The sequence below is a fragment of the Choloepus didactylus genome, chromosome 9 (genome assembly GCF_015220235.1).
Source record: "Choloepus didactylus isolate mChoDid1 chromosome 9, mChoDid1.pri, whole genome shotgun sequence".
In the NCBI taxonomy this organism is placed as follows: Eukaryota; Metazoa; Chordata; class Mammalia; order Pilosa; family Megalonychidae; genus Choloepus; species Choloepus didactylus.
Genome location: NC_051315.1, coordinates 77757199 through 77784897, shown reverse-complemented (window position 1 = coordinate 77784897; position 27699 = coordinate 77757199). Strand labels below are relative to the sequence as shown.

The following is a 27699-nucleotide window of genomic DNA, read 5'->3' as shown; positions in this document are numbered from 1 at the left end:
CCTACAAAAATGCAGAGTTGAGAAAAACAGTGAAAACACTGGAAAACAATCAGAAATCACAAATACTGGGCAGTTAGAAAGAATCTGAAACATTGGATTTTAACAGGATAAAAGTGAGGCCCTACCTGAACTTTAAAAATCATATGTGCTCATACAGGAATTGGAGATTTTACTTAGAAACAGTCTGTGTCAAAAGTGTTTCAATTTGGCATGAGTTGAGAGTGCTGTAGCTATTAAAATTGCAGCCTCAGGATAAAAGGAAACAGTGTCTGGGCCAGGAGTTCACTACCCTGGCTATGTTTCAGAATCAAATGGGATTCAGAATCAGAATGTCCTTGAGCATCTCTCTTTATAGAAAGCAAGAAACTATCAAGCTGGCAGAAAGCAACTCTCCCCCGGATGGATCTGAAGCATGGCAAACGTTACTGTGACTTAATCTACAATGAGGGATGTGAAAGTCCAGCCCAGTCCCACACTGACCTGACCATATTCTGTGTGACTTGCTTCAGCCCTGAGCGCCACACCTAAGAAATATCAAAAAGAGTAGGAAACATATTTACATTTTTACAGGACTTGAAAGTATAAAGAGACCTGAACACTAGAGGGAAGATTGCATCTTCTCAGTATTTGAAACATTATCATACAAAAGGAGGGTTGAATTCTGTATATGCTTCACTCTTCAGGCCTCCCCTCATTTCAATCCCCACATCCCCACCCTTCTTTACCACCCTTGGCCCAGTCTAAGCATCAGAATTAATGAGCAAAATCATTCTGTAACATGTTTTTGTTTTAATTTGAGATCTTCAAAACCTGGGTGACTGCCTCAGGGATTAGTGAGTTCCCCGAATTGCAGGCATTCAAGCTGTGTTCTAAAAGCACTTTTTGATGTAATAAAAGGGATGCAAACTTTCAGTGGAGATGGACAATATGGTATATTCAAAATGCCTAAAGGTCCTTAGATTTGATATTTAGAGCAATGAATTCAATGCCAGATGAATTTCAATCTAATGTTTAAATAATTCTTTGTAATAAGGGTAACATAAGCATCTTTGTGGTTCTGATTTTTCGTCTGTAAAATTAAGTAGTTTTGTTACACAATTTATTTATGACCTTCCAGCTGTATGTATTTCAATGGCATTTTGTTTTATCCGGTTAAATATCTCATGCTAAATGGCATATTAAGTATTATTGCTGTTGAAAACGTGAAAGTTTTGAATGACAAACTTAACAGGTTTAAAGGCACATGTGAAACAATATATCTACAGATAAAAGGAATGCGTGGAAAACAGTTTTCATTATGTTTTGTTTGGATACCAACTCAAATGGAGATCTTTAGTCATTTGTTTTTAAAATGAGTACAGTAGTTTAAGGGAGGATTTTGCCTTAAAGTATTATGAAATATATTATTCATGATTTTCAGCAGGCATACCACAAAGTTAGAAAGGAGGAAATAAAGAAAATAAGTGAGAAAGTAATATTAATGAATTTTAAGTACAAAAATATGTCCTCTTTAGTCTTTATGCAGATGCATATTGAAAAGTGTAACAAATAAATTGTTATGAATAAATGATTAAGGTCACTGTAAAAATTGACAACATGGACTTATAAGATAGAAAACAATAAGAGGATTTTGTTTAGTAGATATTTAAGGGATAATGTTTTGATAGTAACTGCATTTTAAATTCAGGCAAATGTCTGCTTTATTCATCTGGAGAATTTCTTTTATTTTTTATTTTATGTATATATACTTGCCTCAAAATCTATATTCCTCTAACAAATTTGACCCTTTTCTCTCTTTTTATAGGAACATAAAATATTCTTTTCTTTTTCTTTTATTTTGTAACCTTCCTAATTTAAAACATGCAGCAATATTCAGTAATTTATGAGAAACTTGGTACTAAAGGGAGCTTTACCATGCACAGGGTGGGAACGCAGCTGTGCCTCCAGCCTTCTGAACGCTACCCGACACTGTCCTTGCCCCATCCAAGAGGGTTGCTGAGTCTATAAAGACACCCCTTGATATTCCAGTTCAAAACTAGTTCCATTTGTCATTGCTTGTGACTATATTAATAAATTCTATTGCAGTTTAATAAACTACAATTCTATGTTTATGTAAAAACTTGTTTTTCAAGGCTTTAGCAAGGGTGTAAGCTTCTCTGTGGGTATCAGATTCTTCCGAATGATGTAAATCCTTTAAGTTATAATTCAGTGTACAGGTTTAATGATCTGCTCTACACCATAGATGGAATAACATTCTTTCTGAATTGCTTGCATTGAACAACAGTCATTATGTAGGATATTTGTAAATTCTACAAATTTAGCTAGACTATTATTTTTATCATGAAGTAGAATATTAGTGAATATAATTTTAATATTTTCTTCATGATTATATTAGAAAAACATTCTTAAAGTTTTGAAAAACATTTTTAAAGTTTTGCTCAGTGTTACAAGAAAATGGCTTGGTGAATTCTTCTTAAAATTGTTATTCATTCTTAACTACCAGAATATTATAAATGGGTTTAAGAATATATTTTTTTCTAGTGTGGCAATACCTCAAGATATTTGAATACTTATTAAGTACAATTGAGGTTTTATTTTTCTGTTTTTAGTTTCATATTTCAGTATTAACAAGCAATGCAGATCACATTAAATATTGAGACTTACTGGTCCCTACAGAGATATTTTTTTAAAGTTTTGTAAACATGTCCCTTACAGAAAATTGGGTTTAGCATACTGGCAGATCTATAAATTTGTTTTATTCAAAAAGTATTTTCATTTTTCTAAAATCACATGATATACTGAAACAATAAGCTTGTTATTTGTACTGGCTCAGGCAAACCAGGCTGTATAGACATGATCGATAGATGAGAGAGAGAGAGAGAAAGATCAAATACATATATTTATAAGTTTGTACATTATATATACATACATATGAGGTAAGATATCAGATACAATCAAATAGAACCTATATATGTATGAATATATGTATATATATCTATAGTCATAAATAACATGAATTATACATGATCTTTTTATATCACTGTATTACTTCTATATATACATTTCATTATGTCAGGCTATCTTTAATTAACCAGGTGTATGATATGTATCTCCTCTATTATAGAAAAATAAAAAAATTAAAAACCCTAAATGGGTGCATTCTTTCTCTGTATTAATTTAGCCTCATCCACATGGGTTGAAGTTGTCTACATTATCAGTTACTCCTCTACATATTCTGAAGTATGTCTAGATATCCCTAAAACATGAAATTTTTCTACCCATTCTGACTGCTCTCTTCATTGTCAATAAATACAAAGTAACCACTCTCATTCCACATGATTTTTATTTCTAAAATTGGTCCATCTCATCTTCTTATCTAAGCTGTTTTTCATAAAGAAGCCTTCTTCCTCTCCCTTTTCCCTGGTTTCTGATAATTAATTTAAGACTTTATTATTTGATGTCTTATTAGCTCTGCCTCACTGACTAGATTACAAGTTTTTTGATGGAAAAGACCAAGTATTATATATTTTGTAGACTACCCCCTTTCCCAGCTTTTTGCCCCAGTGTTAAGCACATGGCAGATGACTCACATTTTTAATTTATTAATTTTGTGATCCACAGTTACAAAAGACAGAACAAATGATGGTTGGAAGAATGCTGATCATACTTGCCAAGTATTTCTCAACGCCTTCTGCATTCATGCATCCATATTCATTTTAGGATTGGGTAGTGTGTTATGCATATGTTAATAGTTGTTTGACATTTCTTTAATATTGATATGATAGATGTGATATATTTGATAGCATATTATTAATAAAGTTTGAATATTTACACACATTCAGTGAATATATTTCCTTTACTATATCTCACAGTCTAATGTCTGAGCAGCAGTGTAAATCTAATGTTCTTAAGTGTCTGTAATGGTTGTGGGGCTTTTGAGTGGATCTTAACCATTCATGCGAAAAATCAGGTATTTTCCCACTTCTCATGGCCTCCTTTGCTTATGTACATCAATTTTTAACAGCTTCCTTGGAACTACATCACATTTATGATATTTTGAAAAAAATAATCTTCGGGTAGACTTTTAAAACCTACTGCCAACCCAATCTGCGACTTGCTTTCCGATGGATAAAAGGAACACCTACATAACTGACCCAGTCCCAGATTGATTTCTGCCAGCCTTCAGGTCGAGGGCAAATAATGGGTTAAAATCCTCAAGACCATTTGGCTACTTGAACCTTTATCTCTCTCTTGACCTCTTCAATTTATGGCCTAGTAGCCAGATCCAATATATATGTGAAAATCTGGGAGTAAAATAAAAGCATACATTTTTTTTTTAATGAGGGTTATCATTGGCCTTCTGGAAAATGCATTATGCTCACGAATACCTGATCAACAGCCCAACACCATCACTGATACAGCCGACTCACAGATCTGTAAGAAAATGTTCTCACCCATTTGCTCTCTTGTTGAAGATGTGACTATATATAAAGGAATGCCATAACCATGGGAATTTTCTGGGAAGACTATATCCTGCTATCAACTAAAGAGCTACACTTTCAGCTGCAGACCACAGTTCAATCACTGGCACTATGGACATTTCTGAAGAAACCCACCTCACCTGCAGTCCACTCCATCATCCCAAAGAAGTCTAGCTTCTCTCAGAATCTGTTCTCAGCCAAGAAGCATAGAAACTTCTTTCATAATGCAAATACTTCTGCATGGTAAATCTTGTACTACCTATGCTGATTTTATGGCAAGCTAGCTTTCCAAAAATAGATAACTTATGGAAAAGATCCATCAGGCCTCCTATTTCCTGGCAGGAGCCCTAGTGAGAAAGAAAAAAATGTGGCACTTCATTTCTGCCAAGACTACTGCCATCCAGAGCAGTCACCCTAGGTGACTACTGCCTACTTTTGTTAATCCCTTTCTTCCTAGACCATCTCTGCTCTTAAAAAAGCTAAATTCTGCCCAGTCATGAGTTCTCCAGAGCAGTGTTTTTCAAACTTGGATAATATCAGATACCTAGAAAAGGGAAAAATCAAACTTCCAAGTTGTAAACAAAATTATTCAAAAGTCATTACTTTCATATGGACAAGTAAAATATTAGATATAAACTCCTAATGCTTATGACCATTATACAACTGTAACCAAATCAAATTTACAAGTTAACATAAAGGAATCAACAAACCAATAAATTAACACTAATTTTCTAACACACATGTGTTTTGCTAAAAAAAAGAAAGAAAGAAAGAAATATCCCTAATGTGATGTGGATTTGGTATTTGTTATAGGGCTGGTTAGGAATGAGGTAGGAATAGGTTAGAAAAGCCTGCGCTACTCTATGTTGTGTAAAATTCCCTGATTGCTATTTTTCTTTTTGGATACTGCATGATCTTTGCAGAAATTAATATTAAAAGCATTGATATAAAATGTGTTGGTTAAGAAAATTCCAGTTTACCATTTCTAGGGACACAGATAAGTGAGGTTTCTAGTTCTCTATCACATCCAAACACTGTTAAATAAATATGATTAACCCATGCAAATTTGACTGAGGGTCTCATAAAAGCTTCAGACTTTGGTCTGTCATTTCTAGAATCAGTCCAGGTTGAACAAAGCAACCCAATAATCCTTGCCTTCAAACGTATCTCTCTGAAAGCTATTTAACTCAGCACTGTTGCTTCCAAGACTTGATTCAAGCCTCTTTAATTGGTGACCCATTTTGATTAGATATCTTTCTCCTTTCAAACTTAATAAACTTCAACTCCATGGATTTAACTGTGGGTAAGAAGCATCTGACATATTTTGAACATTTGCTTCAGAAAAGAGGAAAACTGGGGATCAGATATAAAGAAGTTGTGACAACTTTCTCTTTATTTCTGATAAAATTATTAAACTATCTTTGCCCAGTTATTTCATGTATCTTCTAGGTAGTTTTCAGAATGACATATCATAGAAGAGGATTGGCTTTATGGACTTAAAGATGTGGGTTTAAATTCCAGTTCTGCCATTTTCTGTGTAGCCTTGAAAATAATCACATATATTCTCTTGGCCTCAGGTTCCCCATTTGTTTCATGTGCAGAGTAATATTTCATAGAATTTTTGTGAAGATTATAATTATGAATAACATTTTTAACCCAGTGATTAGCACAAGATAAAAACTCAAAAATATTAATTTCAGAGTTGTTTATTATTAAAATGATGTTGATTATCCAGTATTAATTGCAGTTTATAGCAGGAAAAAAACTAAAATAATCAGAAGTATAATTTATATACTTTTTATTCTTATTGATATTTTTTACAATATAACTAAAGCCGCTAACCTTGAGCCAAAGTTTCTTCATTTGTTGTATCTTATACCCTGATTATGTGGAATAATATATAGAACTTGTAAAACTGAAACATAATTGTACATTGCAAATATGTTTTTTGTGCCTTTGACTCGTGTATCTAAGCAAAGGGTTTGAAAATCTGTGTTTGGGTTTGAAAATCTGTGTTTCCACCCTCAATTTATAACCAAAGGTACATATCTGTTTTACTTTTTAATTACAGCAGTTCATTTCAACAAACACCGAATGCCTCCTACTTGGTGGGAGATGTCATGGGGACTGGGAGAATGAGGATAATAAATAGGAGGGTGATTTTATCCCTTATAGGCATGACTGACAAGTGAGAGGCAGGAGAAGTCTGCAGGCTAAGACAGAGATCCACACAAAGTGTTATCGGAGGACATAGTCACAACATGGGCTATTCTACAAGCACTTCTGTTACATGATGTCTAAATTAAAATGTGCTGTCTTCTCCTTAAAACCTAGGTTCTGCCTTCCATCTTGGATTTGTTTGGCTAAATGCTGCCTAATCCACAGGCATAGTCCACAAATCCATCTTCATTGATTTTTCTAGGTAAAGCCAAGTGAAAAAAAGCCATGGTAAAGTTATAAATTATGAAACCATTATATAATTTATTTTAAGATAATAATGTTTCATAACACTTTAGAAAAACCTTCCTTCTTCCAAGTCATCCAGTCTAGAGACATAAGAAACATCAGACTCTCTCCTGGCCCACATTCATTCTGGTGCTTCATTTTAGCTGTTCCAACTAACTGCTTTATTCAGTCATTTTATCTTCTCTTCTGTGGACTATTGAAAGTCTCCTACTGGATTCTTTCTACACATATCTGATTGAGTTTGCTTCCTGTACCAAGAAAGATCAGAGCCTGTCTCTTTCATCCTTTAATACTTTCAGGGGTTCATTAACATGCACATCATAAAATCCAAATATATTAGTATTCAAGGATCTTCTTAATTTGACTAAGTCTACTTTTTCAGGCTTGCATCTTGTACTCTTCTATATATTCTTATTCTTCAGATAGGCTGGAGTTTTCAAAGTACCCAAAAAATTAGGAATATTCCATCCTTTGTGTCCTTAATTTTCTTCACCCATAAGGCTCTCCTGTTTCTTCTCTGCTTATTAAAATCCCATGCTTCCTTGAAAGCTGATCAAAAGGCTAAAAAAAATTAAAATTTCACCTCTTATTAAATTTATTAGGATTTCGAATTTTGCATGTCATGAAGAAAGTTCTTCTAATGTATTATGAATTATAATTATCTTAAAATACCTCAAAATAAACAATACTCATAATATTCTCATACTTTCTCATTTTCTATCTTTGTGGCTTTACTTAGAAAAATCCCTGACTTTGTGAACTATAGCCATGGATTAGGCAGTATCTAGGAAAAGAATTCCAGACCAACAAACTTCTACCCAATTTCTGTTCCTTTTTAAGCTTCAGAAGCTTCCCTGTCTCAGCAAGGTTTCTTACTGTCAATACACATTAACTCCATTTCTTTTGCTATTTTAATATATAATTAGTGTCAGTTTCTGCCAATTTAAATCAACACCACTTCTCCCTTCTTAATGAATGGAGATACATGCTTTTCCTGTAGTATAGAGAAGGTTAGATTTACTATCCACTCCTAATCAGAAACAGATTCCACTCTCCATCCCTTTATTTATGACCCCAGGACCCTAGGATTGCTCTAAAAAAAAAAATTCTTTACATAATTTGAGTGTTATAATTATAGGTAATTTGAAAAAAATGAAAAAATAAAAATGAGCCATATTCACATTACTTAGAGGTAATTACTGTCAATATTCTAGCATATTTCCTTTCAATAGTTCTTTGATATTTTTGCTTCCGCACTCATCCTGAAGTATATTAAGTATGACAGGAAATGACTACTTGAGGAGCCATTTATATATAATGTTATAGAATAATATTATATAGAATACATAGAATATATATCATATAGAATATATAGAATAAACTCAGTATAAAAGAATCTATTCTATAGAATTGCAACTTAGTAAACAGCAAAGCTCACTACCTGATAACACTATCTTTATGGTAATAATCTTCCCCAATGACTGCACAATCTCTCAACTTCTTACCCAAAGGAAAGTACATAATTTCTATTCCCATTTGTGTGTATTTGAATATGTATGTATGCATATGAGTTTGGTATATTGATTACAGAAGATAAATTAACTTATTTCATTGGTTCTAATATGCATATTTTTCACATTTTTATATGGTTGTAATGATGAAGCTTGTAACAGATAATGTAAAAAATGTAATTGTTTTTTCTTTCTTTATAAATAATACATAAACTAAAGGTACATCTTAAAATCAATGGCATCTTAGATTCTAAAATAAATGATATTTTGCTAAACATTTGAGGAGCTACAAGCAATTTCTTGTCCCACATAGTACCCTTCTAATTTGTTGGTGTGAGAAGAGAGAAAAGTGATGAATAGTAAATAAATGCATAGAGATAATTAATGTTATTGTTAAATGGTGTTTAACATTTGTTGTTATTGTCTATTGTTAAATAATGTTTAGGCACTTTTTAAATACCATTGTAGGAACATTCATTTATATAAACTTTTAGTGGAAAATTCAACAACATCTACAAATTATAAACTGAATATGGCTTTTGCACAATTCTAATTTTAAAAGTATATCCCCTAGAAATTTCTGAAAAAATGTACAAGGATTTTCATGAACTATTGTTTGGAATTGATAAAAAATAAATTGAAATAATCTAAATATCTATAAATAATGGATTGACTATACTAGAGTTAGTTTATACAATGAAATATAATATATTCATTAAAAAGAAGGTATAACTATATGAAAAAATATGGAAAAAAATCCATAAAATATTATCAAGTAGAGTAATAAGGGGCAGGGCAGTATACTAATATAGGTTTATCTAAGCAAACAATTTTGGGAAAGATGTACACCAAACAAATGATAGCAGTTAAAAAGGGAGAAGAGTCATATTATGAAGAACTTCTGTCTTATATTTGTTATATTTTTGTATTATTTCAAAGTTTTAAAACTATAATTTTTCATCAAAAAATAAAATACATTTTTTTGTGGAAAAAAGAATGATTTGTTATTCAATTTCCAAATAACAAGGCAAAAAAATTACTCAATGAGTTATGAAATGGTTCATAAAAGCAAATATAGTTGGTAAAATGAAAGTCTAAAATAAGCATGCCAAATGAGAATAAGAAAGACATCACAGCAAAGAATCAACATGCTCATAACATTCAAATATTACTGTATAGATTTCAAAGGAAATGTACATAAACCACCTTACATGTGGAACTAACTAAAAATTTAGCAGTCATACTAGATTATGGCAGTTCCTGTAAGAAAGAACGTGGATCCGGAATTCTGAAACCTATTATAGACCCTCTAGATGGAAGCTATACAACTTGTTATTAATGATGGGGTCAAGACAGAATGAATTTGACTGCTAAATTCACTTCAGAAATGAGCAAAAATCAGGTTAGTACCTTTTTTAATCTATCTTAAATTTCTGTGAATAATTGTAATCTACACAAAAGTCACATTGTGCAACTATTTCAAAACCTTTGTATTTTTTTCATTGTAGATACCAAATTCCAGATTTTGAGTAGGTGAGTGTCTATTTTATCTAAAATAAATTTATTTGAAAACAGTCAAGCTTATCTCCTCATAGGGTTCAAAACAATTTCCATTTCCTCCCCTTTGGAGATTTAACTAGACGATAATCAAGGATTCAAAAAATCTTGCTACTAAAATTGGCCTTAAGAAACCATCTGCTTTGTTACTTTAATTCTACTGGGGTTCATGCTATAGTAGTCCAATATTAGTCTTACTGATCAGGGTTAAGATGGTTTTAGGAGAAATGGATTAGTTTCCATAGTAGGTATAATTCATGCTGTGATTCTTAATAGCCTTATAAAGATTTCCCAAATGATGGTAATTTATTGCATTTTTAAAAAACTTTTAAAAGCTAAATATCTGATATAACACCCTTACTGACAAATTTCTAATTTTAATCCACTCTCAAAATATTCCTGTTTCTGTGTTAGGAACTTCTCTAGAGATTCTGGTCCAAGCTGAGTTGTTTTTTATTATCTGTTTAGGTAGTTATTGCATTCAGAGCAAGCAAAATGATACAGACGAACAGCTAACAAGGGGTTAGTCTTGGGCAGCTACTACCTGAGTAGGAATAAGATCTAATACCAAGGGCAAGTCAGGTCTGGACACCAGATCCCAGGCTGTCAGAGACAGCATGCCAGAACAGTTCTGGTTCATAATTTACAGAGTTTCAGGTGGAGGCAATCTGAAGACTTTAATAATTTAATACCTACTGAAACTCTGACATGGCACCTGTGCTGGTTAACTGTCTTTTTCTCACAGATCTATCCCCTGCCCTTCTCCTGCCCTGACCAGTATTATGGGGAACACTTTCCCTCTGGCTTTTGAGTAGTTATGGTCAGTGGCAAATGCTGGTGTAGGATTGGATGGCTAAAGAAAGAAGGAAGCCAGGGTACATCTTCCCCACCAAATTTGTAACGTACCTGCCATGGTTTCAGCTCCTACTGGAGAGGGATTTTATGGTCTAGATTTTCCCTGGTGTTCCAGGCTCCTGGTTTCTGATATCATAGCCTCTTCCCTTTGTTCCTCCTGACTTGGGAGTGCAGCCCCAGATGCACCAGGCTAGCTTGCCCTCCTTGAAATATATTTGATTTTGTTAAGGGGTTTACTGAAGTTGTTTGTTAGAAAAAAAGATGGATGGGTTTGCTCCCTATCATCAGAAAACTCTTTGCATCCTAGCACAAGAGGCTTAACTTGGGACACTGCAGTTAAGACACAATAACTAACATTTGTAAAGTGTGAAATTCAAATATATGAACTGCAACTTACTGTGGGTTAGTACATCTTGTGTACAAAATGCCAAAGTGAAAATGATGTATAAGTCATCTTACACATCTACCATGAAGCATCTATAGGGATTTACTGAAGACAGACAAACAAAAAATAGTGTTTTCCTTCTTTTTCTCTGTATCTTATATCAGGCTAATTGTTTCCAGTCTATTCCTTTTGGTTCTGAACAAAGGTGATATCTTTGGAAGCTCAAGGAGATAGAGGTGGAAGTGGTTATAACCGTCTCATATTCTAGGCAATGCATAATGAGAATACACAGCACACATACTAGAAATTTTGCACAACAGTAGGGCTCAATTGCCACACACATATCCTGAACTGTTAGAAAATTCCTCTCACATAAACCATTCTTAGTAACAAGAGGTTTCAAAAATTTCCAGAAAGGTCAACACACATTCTTCACCTTATACATTTTAATTATGATTTATGATGGCATATAATGGTGCACTATAATCCATGACATGGGATGGGATAAAACACAAATGAAATTATATAATTTTCAATAATGTTTTAGTTTTACAGAACCTATGAGTTTCTTTTCGCATCACAAGGTTTATAGACCTAATCAAGGACCTAAATAAAATGATATTCTTTATGCAAATACAGTTCTTTAATTTTGGCACAGAAGAATATTACCTTTCCAAAATTTCCTCTCATATATTTTTTCTATACTATTCATTCCCTCTCATGTTTTCCAGAAATACTTTGGATATTACATGAGCTATTATATCAAGACACTATAATCTTTATTTACATGTATAGAAGGCAGGCGGTAGTAAAATGTGTATATCAATTTAAGAATTGTTTCTTTTTTTCTCAAATTGTTTAATTTTTTCTTTCTTTCTTTTACAGCCTATGCACCTGGCATTTGCTTGCTACCAGACTGCCTCTTGCTTTCTACACAACTCATTTGCATTTTTTGGCTACTGGATTCCTCAGTCTATTTTCTTCCAATGTTGAAAATTTTAGCAAAATCCTCTTCGTCTGCATTTGCTGTGCTACACTTCACCATCTTGCAAAGCCACCAAAGTTTTCTTAAATTGATTCCTCACCATTTCACCAACTTACCTGCAACACTAGTTTATTAATATCAAGCGATCTAGCTGTGCTACTGAAGAGTACCAGCGTCCCTTCACTGACAGGACTTCTCACAGGAGCTAAAAATTACCATTAGACTGAAACTATTTCTCTGCTTTGCCTTTAGGGAATCATTGTTTTTATACCTTGCATTTTTTCCCTTGTGTTTTTAAAAGCAGTTGTTTCCAGTGATGAGTTTTTTGTTTTTTTGTTTTTTACTGGCTTTAATGATACTGCTTCCTTTGCCAAAAATCTAACTCATCTAGAACTGATGCTTCATTTCATAAGAATAAAACATTACTACTATATCGAACCATCTCTTCTGGGCTCGTCCCCTGAAGCTTAAAGTTAGAACTTGCTACAACCTGAATTCCTACTTTTTCAATTGTGATTGTAATACATTATTCAGAACTATTTTTTAATCAAAAGAAGAAACACCCTCAGCTTCATCAAGTCTGTTCAACAGGATTTTTTTTCCCCAAAGTTGAACTTTCATGAACAAATGATATATACAACTTGATAATTTTTAAAAAAATGATTACAAATTTTTAGAAGCTAAATTGTTGAATGATGTTCATATAAAGAGTAATCATAGCACTTCCCTGTAACAAATGTTATCTTTTTATTCATTGGAGAAAGGGGAGCATTACAATCAATACTTGGATATTGGTTAAGCATTTTTCTGGAATTGAAATACATTCATTTTTTAAGTAATACTAATTTATTCAGATTACTGTTTTAAATAGACATGAACAAGACTAATCTATAAATAATATGTAATATATAATATGATTCACTATCATATATGGTTTATCATGTTCTCTTGATTTTCTTAGAATTTCATGGCCCCTCATGGTGTCTGACTCCAGCAGACAGAGGATTGTGTCATGCCAATGAGAACAGATTCTACTTCAATTCAATCATTGGGAAATGCCGTCCATTTAAGTACAGTGGATGTGGGGGAAATGAAAACAATTTTACTTCTAAAAAAGCGTGTCACAGAACATGTAAAAAAGGTACAGAAGATATTCTTCAGATTAATTCATTAGTTTTTAGGATAATGGTTGTTATTGAAATTATGAATTGATTTTTATGTATGGAAAATACAAAACTAGTTCTCTTTATTATAAGAAAGAGTATTATGATTTAGCTACTAAAATATACCATTTATTACATTTAGATAATATTTTTTGTATTACACTTAATGTGTCTTCATATAAAAAAGAATAAACTTGAAACAAATCAAACATTTGATTCTTTGAATATTTAAATACTGAGCATTCATCTTAAAGTATACTAAAATATCTTTAATGTACAAAATTTTAAACATATTTATTATTTTTCTTAATATAAAAGTGATGCATGAATAGAATAGAGAGAGTATGAAATTGTAAATAAAAGTTATCTGTAATTCCATCAACCATATATGATCATATTTTCCACATTTTAAATAACATGAGCATGAATTTCTAATGGAAGAGGAACTAATAATAAAAATCAACAAAACGCTCGATTTTTGCAAACACGGTATGTGCAAAGTGACTTCCTTAGAAATAGATTGTTCTACACAAAGAGACAAATTAAAGGTTTTTAAGCCAATCACATCCTTTGGTGTCAACACTAAAAGATAAGTTGAGAACATTTGATAGTCTCCTATCATTTTACTTTATCATACATAAATCTGTTGTTCTTCCCCTTGTAGGTTTCATCCCAAGAAGGATTTTATCAAAAGGAGGATTAATTAAAACCAGAAGAAAAAGAAAGAAGCAGCCAGTGAAGATAGTACTAGAAGACATTTTTGTTGAAAAGATATAAACTTGTTACTTTAGAAAAATTATTTCTCCTAAATATTTTGAATAAAGCTTTCACTCTGATTTTTATTCTTTTTTTCCTTTTCTAGAATTCTTTTAATGAATATTTTCAGGAAGTAATTTTCTATCAATGTTACACCACTATTAAAATATTTACATCAGATTTCCTTTTCTAGTATGATCAAACTGCTATTCAAATCAGTAATTTTTTAACTAGCTACTATGAATTTTGTCATTCTTTCCTTTCCTTTATAACTATCTGCTATTAACTACGAAATACACACTACTAGCTACATCAAATTGGTCCTTTTGTCCATTTGGTGAACATGTATTTGAGATATTTTATTTCTTTGTTTTGATCGTGTATACAATGATCTCCTTTTAAGCCTGTGACCAGATTAGGAAATACAGTTTACAAAGAACAAGTATTTACTTTCACATCTAAAATGGTGACAAATATCTGCTTCTGTTAAAGGTCATTCAATTCTACATTTGAAAGAGTGGTAATGATACAATCCTATCATATGCTTTTTTCTCCATGTAGGTTTTTCCTTTTGTACTAACCAGCGCCTCAACCAGTCTTGAGTTAAGCTGCATCTGAACAAAGAACAGTCAACTCTGATGGACCTGCCTGACTTTGACTGATTTGACTTTTACTTTGTTTGACTATAGTCCATTATATCAGTCAAGATGGTTGAATTATTATGCATTAAATAGAGACCGTGATAAGAAGAAATTTAGAAATCTGTGGAAAAGAGAAGTTTTTAGTGACAATCAAAAGGAAATTCTGTTTATGTACTTCCTAATTTGATTGATGAAATTTTCTATTACTTAATATAGCAAGATTATTTAAACATGCTGAAAGATAGTCATTTCTCATTCAGCTTTGCACACAATGTAATCAGTGATTCATACTTTAAAAAAACGTATATTATTTCTGTAGAAGAGAAAATTATCAGCAAGATAGTTTCTTGTAGACAAGAAAATGCATGCACTATTTACCCTTTGGGCTACAGCTAACATTTCCCTGGAGTTAGTTCTCTGTTCAGATCTGTATCTTTCCTTCCGTGTTGAGCCATGTACAGTCTGGCATCTCAACAGACATTTCGGTTTCTTTAGAGGTTACCTCAAATTTCACATTAAAATCTGAACTTGTCATCTAAAAACAACAAACTATCTCATTTATTTGGTTTGCCTTCATGATTTCTCTCTAGCAATAGTATTATAATTCCACCTGTCCCCTAGGCTTGAAAGGTTGAACTTGATTTTGAATGCTTGTTTTCCCTCATGTACCACATCTAATCAGTCTCCAAACCTTGCTGCTTCTTTTTTTCCAGGCTTTTTACCCTCTAAGCTATCCTTCACATCAGTATTGTGTCAGTTCCTCAGAATTAATTCAGTAAATCTCTCCACCATTCAAAATCTTTAAAGAACTCTTTACTAGGTATTCAAATCCTCCCCTGTCCTGGAATTTAATTTTGATATGTATTTTTGGACTTGCCCACACCACTATCTTTCATGAATACTTCAATTTAGTTAAAACAATTTATTCACTGTTCACTGACTCTGTCTTTAATTTCTCAGCTTATTTCATGCTGTTACCCTATTTAAAAATCTGGTGCTTTCCAGACCACGCATCTGAAGTTAGAGTCCACCTGAAATCAGCTATGAAATCACTATGTTTCAAGACAGAATATGGAAAGTCCTACCATAAACTTACAAATAATCTTCATTCTATTGTATAAAAATTATATCATTAAAAGCAGTATCCATTTGTCAGTTTAAGGAAAATTTTATAAAATGATTTCAAATATTCAGTACAGAAATAATTGCCTGAAATTTGATCTTTGCTGTGGAATGTGAGATGTTTGAAAATCAAAAGTTCGTCTAAAATATGCTCTGATGTCATTTATTCATGGATAACAATAGCTTTAAACAAGGGAAGAAGTTCTGTAGAGCAAGTGGCAAGTTGCCACTAAGGACCAATAAACAGCCCATTGGTGAGATAACTAATTGTTTTCTCCAATGATGTCTATTTATTGGTCTATTACTTAGTTAAGACAGATGTACATTGGGATGAATTGTAATGTTTAATGCATGTGAATATTATTTTTACTGTGTTTTTAAATAAGAAACCCTCTGGTGGTATTGTCTTGCTTTATTTTGTATAATCAAATCTATCTGTGAACTTTACATAGGACTATATTATAAAAGATATATGTGTAATTGCTACTTTGTTTATTCTCTGTATTAAAAATTAACGTCATGCCAAAAACTGCTCATTTTTACATTTTAAGAAATAAAATATTTTATCCTAAATAATAAAGTTTAACTGTTGTCACTATGAAATTTATTATATTTAGAAAAGAATTTATCTGTTGATGTCCAATTATCTCAGTTAGTCCTAAGATTAAAAAAAAAATTCTTAAAACAGCTCCAATCAGCTTTCACTTCCTTAAATGGGAATTTTTTAATATTGCCCTTCTATTTACCAGAGTGAATTCAAGTATTATGATTGCTTTTTGTCAAACAATTTAGCACACTATGGTTTATAAAGCATGTATTCTACACTCAAACAATTTAGCACACTATGGTTTATAAAGCATATATTCTACACTTACCTTCTCCATGATTTGTATTTTCACCAGTCATTTCATACATAAATATGTATACATGTATATATTTAAACATATATCATATAACAATATATCAGTTAAAGGTCCCAATCCTAACTTTTCAGGTTTGCCTGACCCATCTCCTATCAGAAGAAGAAAGAAAGTGATGAGAAACTAACCAACTATTTGGAGTATTTCTTGATTCTTTTATCAGCTACTCTTGCATTTATCTGATTATTATGAAATTATTGTTTGTGTTTTGTATTCTCAACTTTTGACCTTCAGTTCCTCCTCAAGGACTTTAGCTTGGACACACCCTACCTTTTCCTGCATACTATGTAACACAGGAAAACCTACTCTTGTCAGTTCCACAGACCCAACCTCTGACAAAATAATCATCTAGCTTGTGTCCTGGCTAGAAGTACTCAGAGCACTTCTAAAAGGAGAACATACAAGGCGTGATGCATGGTTATTCACTTTCCCAAAAAGAAAGAGGGAAAAGAAAGAGGGAAAAAAAAAAGGGAAACATGCATTTTAATTGTATAATATGATAACAACAAATAAAATAGAGCTTTAGGAAAATAAATATGATTTCCTCATCAGTCTGTTCATGGTTCCAACCCAAATGGTCTAAAGAAAGTGGAATGTATTTGATCACAAAACTGAGGAGACCATTTACTTCAGGTATCAATAGATTTGTAGAATAAGTCATCAAAACCCATCTATATTTGCTTCTTGATACCACTGTCCAACATTTTTTGCCTTTATTTTCTAATCTCACAGGGTTTCAACATGATGCCCAGAAACTTCAGGCCCACATCTCTCTGGGTAAAGTATTTTTTTTAAATGTTCAGGCTTTTCTTAGTTCAAAGAATTGAACTAAAGTTCCAACCTCGTGTTCATAGACCCAAATATCTCAAAACCAGTCCTGACCCAAACACTGTGCAGAGAGGGATGTGACTTTCTGATTGACCAGGTTTAACAAGACCACTCCAGATCTTCAACTGGTGTAAACACTATCTGAAATGTGTAGTCTGTCTGAGCTGAGCCAGAATTAGCTCAGCTAAACAAGCAAGGCACTAGCCTTGGGCACAAAATTTAATGGGACATCCAAAATCTCAGCGATCAACATAAATAATATTTAATACAATATTTTAAAAAATCAAAATTAATGCAAAATTCCACGGTAAAAAACACATTGAAATTTTAAGTAAAGACAAGAGCTTTAATAGTGTGATGCCAAGCCACACTAGAGTGTGAGCCAGAAGGAAAATCCATTAATAGTGGTCATTTATTTAAAAATGTAAAGATGGTTCAAAACTTAATAACTGATTAACATAATGAAAAATGGTAACAGAAGTAAATAAGCAAAACTATCATTCTCAAAGATGAAGAAAAATCCCTTGATAAAATTCAACAGTTTAATCAATTAAATTTTTAGGAAACTAGAAGAATTAAAATTTGTTGAAGGATATCTATCAAAATCATAAATAACATAATACTTAGTAGTAAAATTTTGGAAACATCCCCATTACAGTAAAGAACAGGACCAAGATGCTTTTCATTATTTCTACTACTCAGTATATCTAGGCAGTCTTAATGTTAGAGTTAACGCAATAAGACCAGAAGCAGAAATTAGGTATAAACATTAAATAAAATTATTTATTTTCATATAATAGATTTGACATCCTTGTAAATTCAAGAAAATCTAAAAATCAACAATTAGAAATAACAATGGAGTTCAAGAAGATTGCTATATGAAAGTTCAACACACAAAATCAATAGCATTCCTTTACACTAAATAGAAAAATAACAGAAAATATGTACTAGCCACCATAAAACAAAAACCCTAAGGTAACTAACCAGTAATCCCACAAAAGGAATATTAAACCACTTTAGGGAGACACCACATAGAGAAAATGCAAAAATGTTACTGAGGGACATAAAAACATCTGAATAAATATTCATGAATAGAAATATTCAAAACCTTAATGATATCTACTTTCATTAAATTAATCTATAAATTCAAAACAAAATTCCTCTAAGTTTCATAGAATATTTTGAAACAAGCTGTTTATCAAATATATCAGTAGTGTAAAATCCATTTTTTAAATTTGGAAGTAAATATATGAGTAAACCTCTTTGATCTCGGGTAGAAAGAATTTCTAAATCTATTTTCAAAAAGCACAAACCATAAAAGAAAATGATAAGCAAGATCACACTAAAATTTAACCCTTTTGTAAGAAAAAATGTCATAAACTAAAATGGCAAGCCACATAGCAGAAGATTTATGACTCTCCAAACAATTAGGAGAGTGTACATGTCTGTGTGCCTATGTGTCTGTGAGTCTGTGCGTGTTTCTGTGTGTGCATCTAGGAAGGAAGGGATGGGAAGATTAAAAAACTCATCAAAAAAATGGACAAAAGCATCAACAGGCAAATATGAAAAGAATAACCCTAAAAGATCAATATGCACATGAAAACAATGTCCTTAACCTTAGATGTATTCAGGGAACATCAAGCTTATAAATAATAATGAGACACCACTTAAATCTTTAAACAGTTGACAAGGTCAATTTTTTTGAGTATATATCACAAAAGAATTCTCATATAGTAGGAATGACCGTAATTTGGTATAAGCACTTTGGAGGTCATTTTGAAAATAACGAGTAAAGCTGAAAAAAAGCGTATAGACACATACAATAGGATTACTGCAGTATTGTTTCTATGACAAAAATATTACAAACTAAATAAAAGTCCATTAATAAGAGAGTAGATAATAAACTATTATATATTCATGTCAGAATTATATGCAACTGTTAAAATGACTGAAGGAATGACTGTGCGTATGTGTGTGTGTTAGTGTGTATATATAAATATATGTGGATAAAGTGCAAAGTATAATTTCTAGTAAAAATGAAATAAGTAGTAAAATTACTTCATATAATATATAATATAAGTAAATTTATAGGCAGTTTAAAGACATTAAACATTATCAAATAGTTTTTAAGAAAATGACACAATATTTAAAAAGTTGTAAGTAGTTATGGGATCAAATTTGGCAAAATACTAACATTTGCTAAATCAGTATGTTTGTTATTCTATATTTTGTACTTTATGTTTAAAGAATATTCTAATATTAAAAGTAGATTATATGTATACCATTCATCAATGAAAGTTAATTAACTACAGCTACATGGAACAACATGGATAAATGTCACAAACAATGAAAGAAGCCTGACCCCAAAGAAACATACTGAATAAGACTATTTACATAAAGTTCAGAAACAAGCAAAGATAAGATGGTGATAAAGGTGACAAGTTTGAGGAAAGTGTGGGACATGTACATTGCTGAAAGTTGTATTTCTTGATTTGGGTTGTGGTTTCAATGGAAGTATATACCTGTAATAAGCTATTGGACTCTGCTCTCTGTTCTTTTGAGTGTATGCTAGACTTCAATAAATACACTCACAATTCAAAATAAATAGATTAAAAGGGTTTAACTTTGAGTAATTGTCAGAAACAGATATAGTAGTATGGTGACAGTACACATTTGCTCAAAAACAGAACACAAATGTTCATTCAACTTACTTACCCCACTTTAATACTTTTACATACATATACCTCTAGTACCTGATGCATCTGATTCATTACTTTTCCTAATCATCTCATCTACTACTCTAACACCATTCCCCCTTAGCCTCAGGGCTTTCTTTCAAGCAATGTGAGCTCACTTTGCTCAAAAATAAAGCAGCCCCAAAGTTTAGGGATGCTAATGCCATTGGGATAACTCTTAACCACTGAGGAATAGGAGTTAATAGACAACACCACAGCCTTCAATTCTTGGTGAGGACAATAATGAAGTCCATTATACCTGATTACTAAAGGGTAGAGCAATAACAATTTCAACAAAATACCCTCTATTAGTTGTTGGTTGGTTTTCTTTTTTTCCCAATCTCTGCATTACTGTCTTCTCTCCCTCTCCCAGCTTCCCTTCAATTACCTCCCCAACAAACTGTCTGCATTCAAGGCCTTGTGTATCTATTTTGAAAGAACACAAAATGAGTTCTGGGTGTGCCTCATTCATCCCCAAGGTCTCTGCTACTCTGTGTGGAAGAAATGTGGACTGAGTCCCAAGCTTCAGCAGCTCACTTCCGCCACCCCCAGCTGAGCCTGGTGTTCCAAGTAAGTGACCAGAGCAGAGACACCTACATTTTGTTATCAGCACACTAGCAACAGAGACTGGTATCCATTGTTAGTATTCTTCTCTGGTTTGTTCCATATGTAACTGAATGTGGCAATTATATTTTATGCTTTATGGTTTGATGTTATATTCTTTTTCTAGCTTCATTGAAAATAAGTATTTTTTCTGCTTTTTCTTCTTTTGTTAATTTTAAATGGATTTGAAGCAGAAAGCATATAGATGCCATAATCTCTTTTTTTAAAAAACAAGAAATTAAGTTCCTTAGTGTCAAAATTAATTCCTTAATATTTCTGCCTTTTTCATGCTTATTCTCCAACATGGAACAGCACAGCATAAATAACTGAATCTGAAGTAATTTCATCTCGCTTCAAATCCCAGCTCTGTCACCTGCTTGTAATGTGACCTTATCAAGTTGCTTAACCTATGACTCAGTTTCCTCATCAATAAAAAGATGATGTTATATATATGATAAGACTGTCTTCATGATTAAAGAATTTACCCACCTGAAGCCCTTAGAACAATGCCTAGTGCATACTACACAATAAATAAATGTATTATGTCAGAAAATGGATTCAGTGTTTTTTGCTGTTTCTAATGTTATTTATGATTAACTTACTAGCATAGTAATGAGATTTTTTTTTTTGCTCAGTTTGTTTCTTTAGCCCTAGAATCTCCTTTCTCATCTCTTTTTATTACTTTTACATGTAATCTTTGAATGTTCATCTTATTGAATTCCTGTATATCTTAAGTTTCTAAGTTAAAGCAATTATGAGGAATCTTCTACTGGTTTTGAGTTAGGTTTTCTTCTTGGTGGGCTCTCTGTGGTGGTTTACATGTGATATCATCCTTTCTTTCCTTCTCTATTGTATATCCTGATTGCAACACTTTTTATTTTTAATTTGCTCAAGATTGGGCCGCTCTATCAACATTCCACCAATTGTGATGGAACTTGAGAGTCTTATTTTGCCAGAGCTGCTCTGACAAATAATGCACACTGGTTGTCTTAACAACAGGTATTTATTGGCTTTGGTTTTGGAGTCCACAAGTCCAAAATCAAGGCATTGGCAAGGCTATGCTTTCTCCCAGAAGTCTATAGCATTCTGGTGCTGCCTTGCCAAAATCTTCGGGTTTCCTTGACTCGCATCTCTGCCTCCTTTCAGGTGGTGATGTCCTTGTTCTCCTCTTGTGGCTTCCTCTGACTTCTCTGATTTCTGTCATCTATGTCTCCCATCTTCTTCTGGTTTCTAATGACTGCATCCAAATTTCCTCTCTTTATAAGGCCTCTACTAATGTGGATTAAGACCCATGCTGATTCAATTTGGCCACACCTTAATAATAACATCTTCAAAGGGTCCTATTTATAAACAGCTTCTCACCCTTGAGAATATGGATTAAGATAAAGAACAAGTATTTTGCTGGGGTACATGATTCCATCTACCATACTGAGTCACTCCTGACTCTTTCCCTACTACAGCTGAGATGATTTGTCTTCCAATTTTAAGTTACAGATTGAGGGCTGGTTTGTTGTTTTCTATCCACTCTCCTACAGCTTGAACAAATGACAGGGAGAAGGGGAATCTCAGCAGAGGCCCTGGGCAGGTATTATACTACCTCCCTCAGAACTCTCTTTTGATGCTGCATTACATGTCCTGTTCTAGGGTTCTAACTAAGGAGAGCACAGGATTCTCTTGGAAGGAAATCCTAATGATCTGGATTATTTCCATAGGTAGCCTTAGAGCCTTTATCTCCTTTTTTCACATTTCACTTGTTTCTTCCTAAGAGCCATTTGCATTATTCTTTGGTTGGAAGAGGAGAACTATATGTTCAACCATTCATTTTGGGTTTCTCCAGATTTAGGGTTTTCTGTTAGAATTTTTGAGGTGGTTTCTGATAATTAGTGGCGAGGTTATGAGGCACACTCTGCTGTACCTCTCAACTGAACTCCAGAATCTTGTTTCTTTCCCCAGTCACAGATTTTTGAAGTTGTCACATGAAGTTCAGTCCTGTTCTTTACAATCAACATTTCTTTTCTGTTGGTCTGTGTTTTTTATTCTTAATCTTGAAAATTAATTTCATTTACCTTTTAAGTATTGAGGGGGAAATTTCTGTGCCACAGTATTAATATGCTATATTTATCCTGAACTAGTTTTTCTAACCAATGAATTATTATATTGTACAAATGATATCACTCAATTCATCTAAATGGGCTAGGTATTCACTAAGTATATAACTCCCCAATGCTGTTAGATGGACTTCTTCATATAAATAGGGTCACATTTAAAAAAAAAAAATCTGTAGGAAAGAAAAGTTCTTTTATCTTCCATTCATTCAGTCATTATTTCTTGTGGATGGCAAATATGTGCCAGAGCCTAGGGATAAAACAATACCTAAGATTCTGGTAAAATAAGTGGTGATAAAAGTCCATGTTCAAAATTATAGAACCCTCAGCCCATTTCTCCTCCTCAGCTCTCAGAAAACCAGCAGTCAGATGTGCAATAACTCATTTACCTCATCCACCCACTTCTCCTACTTCAAGTGTAGGATTCCTCCCTTGAGAAACACAAAACCCTTTGATAAAATATTTCCAGGTCTAATACCTGAGGAAATTCCAATGAAGAGGATACCTCATTGTTCTAGTTTGCTAATGCTGCTGGAAGGCAAAACACCAGAGATGGATTGGCTTTTATACAGTTACAGTCTTAAGGCCATAAAGTGTCCAAGGTAACACATTAGCAATTGGGTACCTTCACTGGAGGATGGCCAATGGTGTCCGGAAAACCTCTGTTAGCTGGGAAGGCACGTGGCTGGTGTCTGCTCCAAAGTTTTGGTTTCGAAATGGCTTTCCCCCAGGATGTTCCTCTCTAGGCTGCAGTTCCTCAAAAATGTAACTCTTAGTTGCACTTGGGGTATTTGTCCTCTCTTAGCATCTCCAGAGCAAAAGTCTGCTTTCAACAGCCATCTTCAAACTGTCTTCATTTGCGGCTCCTGTGTTTTCTTCAAAGTATCCCTCTTGGCTGTACAGCTTGTTCCTTCTGTCTGATCTTATATAGTGCTCCAGTAATTTAATTCAGACCCACCCAATGGGCGGGCCAACACCTCCATGGAAATTATCCAATCAGAGTCATCACCCACAGTTGGGTGGGGTGCATCTCCAAAGAAATCCTCAAAGAATTGCAATCTAATTAACACTGATAGTCTGCCCACACAAGATTTCATCAAAGATAATGGTGTTTGGGGGACACAATATATATTCAAACTGGCACACTCATTATATACCAGCTCATCCTATAGTGACACTACCAATGATCAAACATTTCTCATGGTATCAAACAAAGTTCTCATGAAACAAGTTTCCTGCCAGCTTTTCAGTGCCTCTCTCTCAAAAATGAACAGACAGCCAAGAATAACCTGATATTTCAAAATGCCTACAACATCAAAAAAAGAATCCTGAAATTATCTTAAAACTAACACACAAATACAGATGCGAAATTATGAACCTGTATGAAGCTAAAACATTGCATGGGGTAGTAAAATAATATAGAATCCTTTTAATTACTATTCATAGATAAATAAGACAATAATAATGCTACATTATGAAGAAAAGAGCTCTTGTAATTAAAACACAATAACCATTTAAAAAAAAAATCAGGGAATAGAAGATAAAGTCAAGAAAATCTCCAAGCTAATAGAAAGAAAAAGTCACAGAGTAATAGAAGGTCCAGAAAAATAGAATAGAAAAAATAGGGATGGGTGGATTTTATAGAACTGAAGGACATGAGTTTCCATTATTGAAATGGTGCATTGTACCCAAAAAAATGAAAACCCATCCAAAACACTTCCTATACACATACACACACACACGGAATTTCAAATACTAGGGATAAAGAGAAATATTTACAACTTCTAGATCAGGGAAGGATGTGGGGAAATAAGTTACAGAAATAGAAATATCAAAGAATTTTTTTACCTTAATGGCAGAAATAGAAGGAAAGCAGAGACAGTGGGGCAAGACCTTCAAAAGTCTGAAGGATGTTCAATAGCTATTCATTTGTTATAAGCTTATTAGTATAAATTTACCCTTCAATTATGTGCATATAGTGCTTTGCTGAAAAATAAAAATCAATAAAATAAAAATAAATTCACTTAATGCTTTCACTTTACACCAGAGATTTTGGGAAAAGATTCTGGATTGTGAACTAAAAGATACAGTGTCTTCTACCAGTACTGACATTAACTCACTGGATGAATTTTTGTCAACTTACTTTCTCTGGTCCTGCATTTACTTATACTTATAGTGAGTGCTTTGGAATAGACGGCCTATAGTATTCTCCCAGTTTTGACATTAAGATTATATGAGAATGTTCTCCATTTAAAATCATCCAACACCAATATATTGTAAGCCAAAAAATATAGAAATGTTCTGTGATTAAAAAAACAAAAATCAATATTGGCCAGAGTTCTTTTGGGAATAACCAAATCCCTTCTAGTATAAGATCTTTTTCAGTGGGCTGCTATATTCCCTCAAAACTAACTTATATTGATAAAAGTCATCATTGCCAAAATGACTACACCCTTCTGTAGTGCCTGATTGTTCCCAAATATCAAAACATTGTATTGGAAGTTTCTAAGTTATTACTTTCAATAAGGAGGCCCAGTGGGAGATTGTTTTGCTTAAGACCAGAAAACATTTTCTGAAACCACTAACTTTGCTTTTCAGTCAAGATCATATGCATTCTAGCAGAAATCCATGTGCTTCTTTTTTACACTATGTAATCAAGGCATATCAAACTTACGAAAGGTTTTGAGACAGTTTTGAAAGTATTAAGTCTCATTTTACTTTTCACAAAAGAGCTAGAAAAATTGTTAACAATAAACCATTTCTAGTGCCAAAAGCTTTTATTCCAATCTACAATTCATTCCAATAAATTTTAGGCAAATCTTAATTGTAGCCAAAAAGTAACCCATTCCTGTCAACATTGCTGATGATTTGCTGTTCTTCACTCTCTGTGAGAGAACATCAGCTAAGTCACTACTGAACCTGACTATATTTGGTGGTTTTAATCCCATATTCAATCTGTATTTTTGCAGAGGGTGTAATTCTAATTTACTGAACTCTTTCTTAAGCTGCAGGTGCTTTAAAATTAGATGCCAAAGGGAACTGCTACTTCCTTCTTGTTAGCCAATTTTTGGTTTCTTTGGTTTCAGCAAGAACTTTGTCTTTCCAATACTCTTTTTTTAAATGTATTCTCCACTCTCAACAAAATGTTCCACAAAATTTATAAATCACTCTGGGGAAATTTCCAGAGAGTTTCAAAATATGAACAGCTGTGAGCTACCTAAAGGATTCATCTTGCCAAGAAATTGCTACTCCAGAGTTGAGGAAATAAATAATTAACAATTTTTTACTCAAAATATCTGCCACTGTTCAATGAGAAAATCTTTAAAATTGTAAAGCCAGGTATATGTTAGGAAACGTTTTATTTAACTCTGAATATTCCTCTTATGTTTCTCCTTCATAAGCTATGTGCTCATGTGCATGCACAAACACACACACACACACACACACACACACACACACACAGGGTCATTTAATTAGGGGAAAATCTTTAAAATCCAATGCATCTCACAGTTTCTCTTCTCTCTGCTATCTCTATAAACTCTCAGACTCAAAGAATTATTTTGAGGATTATGGAAGAAAAAAACCAAATATGACATTAAAGAGCTTATGATGTGGGTTCAAACTGACTTGGAATTGAACCCAATATGGGTTCAAATAATTTGTTTCAGTTGAAAATTTGAGGTAATGGATATTGGTGATGGTAGCATAATATTGTGAATATAATTAATACTACTGAATTGTACACTTGAAAGTGGACATTTGAGTTGAATATATAATACTACAATAAAACATTTAAAAAAGTCAAAATACAAACTTAATAAATTGTGTTTGTTGGGTTAAAAAATCTTATGATAAATGGTGAGCATAAATCCTAAGTGGCTTTATTATTAATAAAAATAACTAAAGAAAATGTACAAATCAAATATTTGAGAATTTTTAAAAAATATTCAATGATTTGTTTTATGGTAATTGTCTAAGCAGTGCAATACTATCTCTTAATATGGAAACTTCTATCACATGAGTAAAACAGGTAAAATCAGTGAATCATTAATTTTATTTCTGAAACAAACTTATTTAAAAATAATACTAAAACATAAATTTTTTATATTTCTAAGAAATTGTTAAAGCTTTAAAAATGACTGCCATTATTCCCTCTGTCATCTTCCCCAATATTCAGAAACTTACATTATCTTTCATATATCAATAATATTGGAAATAAGTTAGCCAGAAAGAAACCAGGAGGAATACAACTATATGAAAATAGAAATATAAGCAAGCTAGTGGTGATGTTTTAATTCAATTTTGTTGAAGACTGTGCTTGCTTTCCAATCTTCCTAATAATCACTATTTCCTTTTTCTCGGTGTGGAATTATCTAACTGAGGCCCTAACAATCCATATCATTTATTTATAGTCCATATAGTTTTCTTCCAAAAATATCTGAAACAGCTTGCCAAATTAAATAATTTACAAATCATGGGAAATGAGTGGTAGCACACGGTATAAACGAGGTGGTAGTACATGGTATAACCAAACACCTTAGTTCAATTTCCAGTTGAGTGGCTTTAGTAACATTATGTTCCATCAT

At 32.8% G+C, this 27699-nt stretch overlaps 1 protein-coding gene across 6 annotated transcripts in view; it reads left to right on the top strand.

Annotated features, from left to right (window-relative positions):
* TFPI (tissue factor pathway inhibitor) overlaps window positions 1-14245 on the top strand; it is a 102637-nt gene extending 88392 nt beyond the window's left edge. For 4 of the 6 annotated variants that reach the window (XM_037849523.1, XM_037849521.1, XM_037849517.1 and 1 more), the window contains 2 exons: window positions 13202-13381; window positions 14068-14245. In XM_037849523.1, the coding sequence (XP_037705451.1) occupies window positions 13202-13381; window positions 14068-14180 (293 nt within the window). In that variant the 3' untranslated portion in view covers window positions 14181-14245. Of the gene's footprint in view, window positions 1-355; window positions 1906-3621; window positions 3838-13201; window positions 13382-14067 lie in introns of those variants that run through there. The other 2 variants (XM_037849522.1, XM_037849519.1) reach the window with 2 other exon arrangements.
* Window positions 14246-27699: the final 13454 nt, after the last annotated feature.